A 12,208-nucleotide genomic window follows, 5' to 3' on the forward strand; every position below is an offset into this window, starting at 1 on the left:
AAACACCTTTCCACATATGTTGCAGCTCCATCTAAGATTTATTTCTTCTTCCCATCTGTGAAGGTGGATAAGAGACCTGAATTTTGGACCATACGATGGCTTACAGTGAAGTAACTGGTGGCATAATTTAATTTCTTTGGATACCCTTTCCAAATCAGAGGGCAACACCTCTGCTTACATCATGCTGTTCATCTCTTATCTCACTTTAGATCAGGATTTGAGTATACATCTTGTATACCAGATGTCCCCAACTTCTAGGCTCAGGGGTTCTCTCTTACTGAAGTTTTCTTTCAAAACTTAGAATCAGTCTTAAATTGGATAGCAAGGAACAATCAATAGAAAAAAATATTCATCAAAAGGTATTAAACATGAAGTTTTTTTTTTTAAATGCTTCTATGAATGCTAGCATGTAGAAATACTGGAGTGTAATGTTGGTTACCCTTCATCCTTCCCTGAAACTGAATCCTCTGTAGTTCAGTTTAGCCCTGTAGTCAGTGTCTCTGTCTTTTCTAAAACACAGCTTTTAAAAATTTCCAGATTACTCATTATGTCTCCTCAGAAAGCCCCAATATTTCAAGATGACATCACACCTCTTCCTGTAAAACCACTTTGCCAAAAATTCACCTCCATTTTCTTTCATGAACATTTGGAGTTCATAGAAATCACAACAGATACATTTTCATCTAGAATCTACTCTACACCAAGGAAAATATATTAGAAATTCTACTGTTATTTCAATAGATCTTTACTCTAAAACAACAACAAAAAAGTTATATTCTGGGAAAGAATATATGAAAGATTATAGTCACACTCATCCTGTGAACTGTTTTGCACATACAATCATCAGGCCACTCTTTTTCTTATGCTCTCTCATCTGACACCATCATGTATTTTGTTGATACCTAGGGAGAAAAATATTAGCCAACCCTATGTGAAGCTGCTGTGCAATTAGTCTGATATGGTTACATATTTTGTGACTAAAGCTGCTAACTTTCTTTTTTTTTTGGTGGGGTGTTTATAAACTTTCATATTTATGTAGATCTGCTCAGGCTTTGCTAATTCAAGTCTGACTTTATTGGCAGTCATAATTAGAGGTCTTCAAGATGACCTCTGGTTTTTTATAATTCTTCAGACAGCAGATTGTCTAAAAGGTTGCAGTGCAGTTGCCCTAAGTCCGCCTCTGCTTCCAAGTGTACAAAAAGTTCTCCTCAGAAAAATCAACAAAATTAAATAGAAAAATGTAAGGACTTTGAGGCTAACGGAGAAAAAGCTTTTAGGAGTAAATAAAGGTTAAGGGAAAAGAATTTTTAAGTTCAGTTTAGTTTTTAAACTATTATTAAAGCAACAGAATTTTAAAACTCTTTGTTTGAATTTTCCAAAACTTTCCACAAAAGCAGGTTATGTTGAGGGATGTCATGCAAAGTCTCACAGGAGTTTTTTAGGGGAAATTGATAATTGTGCTCATGTGCTGCTCTTCCATTCCTAGTGATCAAAGAATACTGCTTGTGCTTTTTTAGAACTCTGTCTTCACCAGGAGAAAGGCATAGTGAACATCAGTCTTTGGTCTGTACTCCCACACCTTAGAGCTGTGTTCAAGAGGAAATCCTTCCTTTTCAGGATGCACAGAAATCTTTGTTAGGCAGTCTACGTTTTTCTTTTCCATGGTTTCCCACTTTTTGTAGCACAGTTGCAAATGCTCTTGAGGTTGTATTAAGCATGCTTAGACTGCCCCCAAGACACTCTGAAAGGGAGGTGGCTCTTCCTTCACTCCAAGCATAACCAGATTAGTCATTGAGGGAGGAATTTTAAAGAGGAACTAGTGAAAAGTTAGATTTTTTTTTTTTTTAATGGAATAATTTCATGCCAGGAATAGACATGTCAGTTTGGATAGTAAAGGTCATAGTCCAATGCCATGGAAAGTAAAACAATTTCATAGACAGATTCTTCTGCTCTAGCACTACAAAGTGCACACGTGAAAGCAAAATTTTTGTCTTCTTGTCACTATTAAAAGTCAGTGTTTAGTACAAATATTGTTTCAACCAACTTTTTGATTAATTTGTGCATTCATGTGTTAAATGTTGTCAACTAAAAGTAGGCAATACAAAATATGACTACGTGTGAAAAAGTCTATTCAGAGATGTTTGTTCATACTGCTAAAATCGGAGAAGCTTGGAAGAATTTTACCTGGATTTGGAACTTGTTTCCATTGTTACTCCTTTTGGAGTTTGGTACACATGCTTCAGCCTTCTCCACATCCTAATTTCCCCTGATTCCTGTAACTCAAAAAAAGAAATTTATTTCATGCAGTCAGTATTTTGTTTCTGTAAAGAGTCTGCATTTAAAAATGGAATCCACATTTTTTAAACAAATGTGCATCCACACCTTTAGGTCTGTGAAGGCTGCTGAGCTACTTTGATTTATAGATTTTTTGAAATAAATCTTAAATCTCTTGCTTTTCAAGTTTTCTGTGAGTGGCTGAGCTGTGGCTGCTGATGGTTCCATCCACAGGGTGAGAGATTTAGATGACTAGCTGTGGCTTGTGTAATGGAAACCAGTTCAGTATTTATAGTTTATGTTTTGAAATTTTAGAATAAAATAACATTGGGCCTGCTTTTTAATCCAAACATTTCAGTCTATGTCTTCCTTTCATCTGTTGGAATGCCAACAATTCATTCAATACAAATAAGAGGTTTTGTGCTGTGACTGGACTGTGAGATTGCCATATTTCTGAAAGGTATCAATGTGGTATGCACTTATATACCCAAACCAGCTTTTTTCTTCTGCTGCAAATAGATATCAAGGAAATTTGAAAGCTCAAGTAAGTAAAATAATAAGACAATGAATCCAGATGACTAAATAATTTAAGTTTCCCTTGTTCTATATTTGTCTCAATATTCTTGTCTCATTCCTCAAAATATGAAGAATGATAGTTATGGAAATGCATGAAATAAGGTACATATTTAATGTTTATTAATTTATCAAAAAAGAGTTGCAGCATTGCTACCAGAAACATAATTGTTTTCTGTGTAACTCATTACCATGGTCATAAAATTAGGAACCATCATAAGAACCCCACATCACCTGGCTAAGAGCAAGACACATAAATCCAAGAGTTCTAGTGCTATAAAAATGTCCGTGAACTGAATGGCATGAAAGTACTACAAGATATTTGTCTGTGTGTATGCTTGCCACAAGCATGCAGTCATCGATGGAGGACTAAGCTGACAAATTTTAAAGCTGAGATCTGACCCTCTCTTGTTTTCTAGTTAACTCACTGACCTTAAAGTGATTTCATTTGAGGTATAGAACTGAGGGTCCCAATTGTGAAGGACTGATGACTTACCTGTAAGTGTCATTTAAGGTTCAAGATACTGTTTTAAAGAGGGCTGCACTGACTTCAGGCACTTCATTCAAATTATGATACTTAAATGCTAGAACCCTGCAATTGACATCATAGATTGGATTCAATATGTGATGGATACACTTTAAAATGGTAACGAAAGGATATGGGCAGGAACAGAAAATTAGTTGAAAGGTGAATTCCAAATGGTGGTGTGTTCAGCCAGTGTGTGGAAAACATGACGCAGTCTAGCTGGAAGAATGAAAGGACCTAAAGGATTTCAGGGAGGGCTTGCAGGTTTACAGGTTGAGGGATTTTTTGGTCCTTACAATGCTCTTACGGAGACTACTATGAAGCAATGTCTAGCAAAGAAAAACTGAATTTGCTTTTTTGTTTCTGATAGATTATAAATGAAATAACTGTACAAAACATCATGCTGACAGCAATCATGATCAGAATTCTGAAAATCTTTACAGTGCTATATGTTTTGTTTAGTCCCACACCTTAAGATAAAGTTAATACAGTGTTGAAGAGTTTTCTTTTATGGTGTTAGTGTCTATGTCCTTGGGTATGAGAAAAGAGGAGGACTTAGAAATCCCAGCTCTACAGCAGTCTCCATTTGTAATTATGAGCTATTGCCTGAATCTATTAGCTATGAAGCCACCTGTTTGCTCAGTATAAATAGCTTAGAATTTCCTGCGAGGAAATTGCATGAAACATCAATAAGAAATGATATTACATTTTCAGGTCAATATGACTACCATTACTTGGCATTCATCTTTTCCTACTGATATCATGTTTGGCAGCCAGTATCATAGAAGACTTAGAAATTGTTGCTCTGTGTTTTGCTTCGCTCACGTTAAATTGGCCTGTTCAGTAATGGCAGTCATTCATTCTGCTTGTTTTAGCAGATCCTTGATATTTCATTTTTCTTATCATACACTGTAAAGACAGCAATACATGGAGATGGACTAGTGCTATGATGGTTTCAGAGGCATTAGTCTCTCATCAGGGTCTTGGGATATAAATGCTTTTGTACACACCTTAGAGGGGTGCAGAATGAACTTTGCCTCTTCTCCCTGCTGTGGATATGCCTGATTTTGTCACTGAGACAGGAAAGGGAGCTTCCTGCAGCCCTGTGCTATCTTTTCTGTGCTCTGGCTTTCTCTGTTCCTGTGGGAAAGATAGCCCAGGCCTGAGAAGAAGCTTCAGCTTACTGTAGATGGCTACATTTGGTTATATGCAGACTTAATTTCTGGCTTTGTGTTCCTGGCATGCAGAGTTTAACAGAATATTAGTTTTGCTATTTCTCAGCCTTTTTTGTAGTCACTGATGCCTTTGAAGCATAACTACCTATTAGTCACTTTGTACTTTTAAACAATATAATTTAGACACTGAAGTTCAAGTACCTGTTCCAGCAACTAACATGGATATCTGGGATACTAAAATGCTTCTCTACACTGAGGAGAACTTCTATTTGAATACTAGATGTATTTATAGATGTTGGCTTTTTAATGTTGTGTTTATTTCATTTCAGTTTCTAATAATAATTTGTTCAGATAAACCTCTCAGATGCTTAGTAGAATAAACTTCCTAATTCATGAGTAGCATTTAGTTCTAATCCCCACGTTTCAAAACATTTACAATATGTGTGTAGCCTCTTTTTCAATAGTATTTTCCACTAAATTCTGCATGCTCTCATTACCGTAAGCCTACAGGGATTTGAGATATATCTGAACAAACAAGTAATTTCTCCAAATTCATTGGACAGTTAAATAGGTTGGTTTTGAAAAATCTACAAATTTGAGTCTTAAATTACATATTAAATTACCAAATTTATATACTATGTAGAGAGCAAAATTTAAATTAACACCAGTGTATTAAGATGCAGAACATTTAAGGGGTTAATGTCAGTGATGAGGATGCATGAGAACTAAATGTGCAGACCTTGCAACATAACTGTTTTTTATTCAGTTATAGGTGCTCAGCGCAGGAGAAGTCCCAGTGCCCTTGCCATTGAAGTATTTGAATCACATTTGGGAAGTCATATATTACAGGTAAAAAAATGGCCTTTCCAAGAAAAATCAAGTATTGTTGGTAGCACTTATATTGATGAGATTATTTTTTTTAATGCTCATATTTCTTCTATTTTGAAAGTCCATAATTGGGAGACTGGTAATGAGAGGGAAGACGTGTTATTTTAGCTGAATCACAATATTTTGTTGTTTAGAATTGTGCAGTAGGTGTTTGCTTGCAGAATGCCCTTATGTATTTGTGTGAGTGTGTGTACAAGCTAGTATTTTGTGTTGGTGATTTGTCTTATGTAATGTATCAATTTAGGGTTGGGGTTTTTTCCCCACTTTGGTTTATGAGCACTGCTTTTCTCCATGGTATCCCAGTTATCAAAATTATGCATCACAAATTTGGAGCAATCTGCAGAGATTAAAAAATGAATGGAAGCATACCTCTCAGGTGTCCTTAGATGTGGGTTGAAAACTGGTCTGCTTTGTCAAACAAGTTTGTCACATGGCACAAGCCATCATATTCCAGGAAGACTCAACTGAAAAATGATGACCTGATGGAAATATTCTTGTGCATGATTTATTTTGCCAGAGTTACTACAGCCTTTCTTAGATTGAAGTGATCAAATGTGGAGTACAAGCAGTTAAGAAGAAAATGTGCCTTGCAGTAAGGCAAACCCAGCCCTATGGAAATAAAACCCACACAGTCTTTTCTAAATGTGGCACTGAATAACTGCTCTTATTTAGCAATGTACACAGCTTCTCAATGCAAATATATTGTCTGGTGTATTATCTTTTGAGAGGTACGAGAGAGGTAAATTAGGATATTATCATGAGAAATATTCCACTTAATTTGAAATGATTGAGAGCTATCTCTGTACTAACTCAGCTGTAGTATTCAAAAGCACTATAGATAATGTCAGAATTTTCACATCTTTATAAAGTAACTAAATGCAGAATAGCAACAAAGATAATTTTAGGAAAACATTAAATTAACTAGTAGAATTAATTTCTCTTCAGAACAGGAATCATGAATGAAATGATTTGCTCAGTTGTGCACTCTTGGCAGAGGTCTAGGTCAAGTTTTTGATTCTGTAAGCAAATACTTTTGTCGTAGTTACTGTGTCAGAGATCTTCACCCGTATCTACAGTACTGTGTTTGCATACTAGGCAGGAACACTGCTATGTTGTCTCATATACGTAGAAAAAATGAAGAACTAGCAGTTTTATGATATTTCCGTTTATGTAACTTGTCAGTATGTTGAGTGTGTAAACATGTCATATATCCTAAAGATATGTTTTTTACAATATTATTTATAACTCATATATAAATAAAACCTCATTGAGACTGATTTATTTACACTTTTTAGGTATTAAGTATGACTCATAGATGAAAATGCAAGTACCTCGGACAGCTGCTTGATATTTGAGTTTTTCACTTACTGTGTATTAAAACAATTAGTGACTTTCATACTTGTTTAAACTAGATTCCAGTTATGGATTGTTGGGTTTTTGGGGTTTTTTTTTTTTGGTTTTTTTTTGGGTTGTTTTTTTTTTGGGTTTTTTTTTTTGGTTTTTTTTAGGTTTTTTAAATTTTTTTTGTGATAAATTAAGGTGTTTTCCGGACATAACTTCATCATACTACTACTAAAAATTCCCTTATATTGCACTTTTATTCTCAAAACTGAGGATTTTAAATCAAAAATACCATCAACCTTGTATTGAATATCTGTTGAGGTGGGGCCTTTTCAAAGAAGATGATGCTTTTATCCAAGTACCTCCATGAATCTCTCAGTTGATAATAGGAAGTTCCACCCTGATATTTGCGAGCTAGACTCTTGACAATGGCTAAAACACAATACGACTTAATAGTGGTGACAGGTTTATCATGATTTTTTTAAGATTTTGTTTTGTTTTATCAGAGCAATCAACCCTTGGAAGGAAAACCTGGGTCATGCATTCAAATGCGCCGCTTCTAAACAGATCAGAAGGAACTTCAAAGTACTGCCTTGTGGTCTAATAGGTAGAAATACAATCACCAGAAGACAAAATGGTTTTTAAAACAACAATTGGATTGACTTTGTCGTGGAATACAGTTCTAACATGTTCTCACCTAGTCTGCTACTCACAGAAATTATTTTCAAATAAGTATCATGATAAGTATTGTTTGCAAGTGAAGTAAACAGCCTTCATTATACCTTGGGAATTTTGGTTCCAGAGTCTGCTATCTGAAGAATTTGAATAAATAGTTTGTGCAATCCCTTTTGCTACTAGTATTTTGAAGACTTGGTTAAGTGTAAGCTCAGAAGTTAAGGACCTCTCTAATCTTTTTAATATTTTGATACTTCAAAATTTATTGATAGATATGCATAATACAGTACATTTTTTAAAAGTGAATATAGTTTATTTAAAATGACATTACAAAAACAGAAATGGAGGCGCATCTTGTGATATTTTACATTTTGAGTCTACAAGTAGGTAGTGTCAGTCATATCTAGGTTTACATTATATATTAGTCATGTCCATGCATATTAAATTCATGTATTTACATATAATGCTTAGTCATCATTGAATGAAGAGTGCCTTCATCCATGATTTTTTTTTCTATTATTTAGGAATCAAATATTTAAATACTGTTTAACTGATGATTGATACAGGTACTAAAGGTTTTCTCCCATATGCAGTTAAGTGCAGAAAATAGAAAAGTAAAACTCTACCTGTCACGAGAAAAATAAAAATTAAAAAGTTATTGAGTTTAATCTGAGATAGCATTTGTGCCCAGGGTTCATACAGTTAAATCTGTTCAGTTAATGGCAGACTTCATCAACTCCAAAAATAATCAACACCCTATTAACTTTACATAAATTCAGAGATGAAAAATTGAATAAAAACCCTGATAAAAGGAGATGTAAAACTTTTAAAGGGCTTCCTTTGAGTAAGACATCTTTGTATTTGTCCTTTGTACAAATCTAGATATGCAATAGGCTTATACTTTTCCTGCATGTGAAATCAGACCCTCGTGCACATCCTCATGGTGAGAGTGGTGGGGCCCTGGCACAGGCTGGCCAGAGAAGCTGTGGCTGCCCCATCCCTGGCAGTGCTCAAGGCCAGGTTGGATGGGGCTTTGAGCAACCTGGGATAGTGGAAGGTGTCCCTGCCCATGGCAGGGGGGTTGGAAGTAGGTGATCCTTAAGGACCCTTTTAACCTGAATCAGTATAAAATTGTAAGAGTTTATGTCAAAAAATCTCCAAGCCAGAGCTGATTGCTGTAGATCATGCTGAAGAGATTCCCAGTGGTAGGTTTGAAGCCAAAGGCACTATCCAAACTCTGTGCTTGTGGAAAAAAAGACACCACAAAAGATGACTGCTCCAACACTATTACATCAGAATCTTTATGTCAGTGTAATGTCTTTTAAATGTTTTCCAAGTAAAATTACCTGAATTATGAATAGTAGACTGGAATGTAATGGAGGAGAAAAGTAGATAATGGCAAGATGTTAATTAATTTTTGACAAGATTTTTGATTTGCCAAATTATAGGCTTTGTTCTTCTTGTCTTGTGCATTCTTTTTCTTCTGAAAAGTGGTATAACGAGAATAGACAACTTCTGTTTTATATTTCTGTATATATATCTGTCTATCAATTAAATGCAGCAGCAAAAAATATTTTGGGTACCTAGTATTAAAAATTTGGCTTAAATTGGTTGGAAAAATGAGCAAGATTTTAATCAATTTTTCCTGATCTCTGGATTTTTTTTCTGTAACGTCATTGCTATTGAGAAGGTGTGAAAAAGGGTCAGTAACCCCATAGCCTTCTTATAATCAGGAATGATCAGGAAATGTAGAACTAAATATAGAGAAAAGGGAAAGTTAGTGAATATATTTGCATATGCAAATTAGCTTAATTGATACTGCTTGCCTCTACAGGGATTTTTCATTACAAACTGGAGTGCTACATTGTTCAGCTCATATTGAGTAATTTAGTAACTAATGAGACCAGTTTGCACTAATTTGCATATGATAAATGAGCTTAATTGCAGTAAATAACTTGGAGGCATAATTACTTAATTTTCCTGTGTTGCATGGCTTTTAAGTTCACGTATGAACAACTCAAGATAATTTTGCATATTTAAATTAGTTGCTTTTAAAATTCTTGAACAAAAAAGAACACACCTTACAATTTGAACTGTAAAACAATTAAAAGTATAATGTACATTATTTTCAAAAAAAATTAATATTTTGAAAATATATGTTTCTTCCTTTAAAAACATCAGTGCCTTTTAAAAAAACTAAATATTTGGAATTAATCACAATGAAGTAGCTTTAAAGTCAGGCCAGGATGGAAAGATGGTATAAGTAATCATAATAGGAATGTGTATCTGAACTCTAGTGAGCAGTATGCATTTTGTATTTCTGCATACAAGAGTGATAACTTTCATAATTGAGTTCTTTGCTTCAGTAGTGCCTATTCAACTGCTAAGAAACTAACACTTTCATATAGCATTATGTACATATTGCAGACACAGTAACTTGGACACTACTTGTCTTAGATCGTCTATACTGTGCTACCTCAGTTTGTGTGAAGAAATCCTTATATTGGGCAGATACTGAAGTGTCAGTGCAACAAAAAGTGTATCCTTTTCTTCATTTTGTGAAGATGTTCAGTTGTAAGCACTGACAACTCTTATGATGTAGATTTGTACAATGAGTTTCAAAACACGCAAACAAAAACAAAAAACGCAAACAAAACATAATCCAAAATCAAACTAATCAGAAGGTCATAGTTAACTTCTACCATGTCCCTAAGTTATTACACATTAGATAATTTTGATACATTTGATAGAATTGAACTAGACAGAGAAAAAAGCCAACTACCAATCTCATTTATTCCCGTAGCAAGATCTGTTGTGCACCCGTGATTTACACGTGGATGACAATTATTGAATTTTCCTCTGTTCCATAAAGGTCCCCACCTACCTTCCTAGAAGCTGGAAGAATTTTTGAATGTTATCTAAAAATGAAATTTTATGAGACTTTCATTTTCCTTTTGTGCTGTACTTTGTGTTGTACCTTTCTCTCCCATTAAGTATTTTGTGGTGAACAAATCTCTTTTGCATGCTAATTGCAGTATCAGATTCAATGAGAGAAGAAAAATCAGGTTCCCATTAAGATCCAAGGAAAAGCAACCTCGGTGAAAACAATCTGACCCTATGGGTTGTATTCTTCATTGAGTCAAAATTCACAAACTACAAACCGCTTGCCTTTAATGAAGTGGGTAACAATGTACAGAGGATAGCTGTAGTGGATGTCTGGTTGTGTCCAAGATGACCCAACAAAGTCATCTGAAATATGCACAAGGCCTGTAAGCCCTTGTTTTACTTCCTAGAAACTTCTGTATCACCACAGCCTTGATCATGGAATGTCACCCTAGAATGGGAGCAGAATTTGAGCTCCTTGGAAGCTAGAAATGGCTCAGATGCTGCAATTTGGCTTTACCCTATGCAGTAGTTCTGGACTCTTCATGCATGAAAAGCAGTCTTGGTTCACATGCTTTCCACTCCACTGGAAGCCTCTGATGGTGGATGGAACTTCAGAGAAGATTTAATTGTCTCTTTACCTTCATCCTATAGAGAAGCCATGGGCTACTAAACCCATTGATATTATTTTAGCTTTTCTTTATTTAAAGTCAACAAATAAGCAAACCACCCTCATCCTATGGATGTAAGAAGCCTAATGAATTGCTAGTATTGTGAACAATCGAATAATGCCTCTCATCCTAATACTTTGAGATTCTTTTTCTAACTATTTTTATTAATGTATCCAACACTGTAATAACAAGACTAACATGAAACTGTAGAAATATAATCTGGTTGTCAATTTAGTGAACTACTGTGCTTCAGAGAGGGGTCCTTATTAATTGTGAGGTAAATGTGCAGATGAACACAATTTCTGTGGCTTCTTGTGAATCATTCCAGGTGATGCCAGTACCATACAGAGTAGTTGAGTCATTGCTTTGTTCTCTGGAGCATGTCGGATGAGCTTAAATTTCTCAGGAAAGAGGAAAATTAATGTTTCTTCACTCCAAGGGAGCATTCTTAACAATTTTCTGTTTGCAGGTAGCTAGTACCCCATCCACCTGCACTCCTAAAGTGAAGTAAAGCTGTCTCCACAATTGTGCTCAAGGGGCTGATCCCATCCAACTCTTCGAGCTGTGTAATAGCTGCAAATAACAGATTGAACCATATTTGTTACACTCTCAGAAGTACTCAGGGTCACAGGAATGATCAGCTGAATGCAAACAAAGATTGTTAATATCTCAGTAGTTACAAAATAAAAGGTTTTTTCCCATCTTCAGCCAGAAAAATTGGAATTTGTTATCAGGAAAATGTTTTCACATACTCCTCAAGTTAATGCTGTTTTATCATCCAGTTTGTAATTCAATGTTATCAAACACAGAAGGTGTAGAATGAAATACTAAATTTGAAGGGAACTTTCATACCATTTCTCTGTTGTCCAAATGGTTCTTGTCCTCCATTTCTGCACTATTTTTGTAGAATTATAGACCTGCTTTTTGAAACGATGGTACTGAATTAAGCTTTCTAGACAAAAAGTGGAGAGAATTCACTCTACAGTTTCCCTACAGTATTTATTCATGTTTGGAAGATGTTGCTATTGATCCATAATAACTAGATTAGAATATGCTGAGACAATGACTTAATTAATTTTTGAAAAAATCATTTTTCTGGAGAGCGTGTGAGTAAAGTTTTCCATACATTATAAATATGTGTGTTGAGCAGCCAGTTTAGATTGGGCAAAATTTGTGTAAATGTCTATTAAAGGCAGATTAGA

General features: G+C 35.0%; 1 protein-coding gene across 3 annotated transcripts in view; it reads left to right on the forward strand.

Annotated features, from left to right (window-relative positions):
• The window catches only part of NPAS3 (neuronal PAS domain protein 3), a 591,155-nt gene that overhangs the window by 289,361 nt on the left and 289,586 nt on the right, over positions 1-12,208 (forward strand). For all 3 annotated transcript variants that reach the window (XM_059849891.1, XM_059849892.1, XM_059849893.1), the window contains one exon: positions 5,315-5,397. In XM_059849891.1, coding sequence (XP_059705874.1) covers positions 5,315-5,397 — 83 coding nt within the window. The remainder of the gene's footprint in view (positions 1-5,314; positions 5,398-12,208) is intronic.

The sequence above is a fragment of the Haemorhous mexicanus genome, chromosome 6, assembly GCF_027477595.1.
Source record: "Haemorhous mexicanus isolate bHaeMex1 chromosome 6, bHaeMex1.pri, whole genome shotgun sequence".
NCBI lineage: Eukaryota > Metazoa > Chordata > Aves > Passeriformes > Fringillidae > Haemorhous > Haemorhous mexicanus.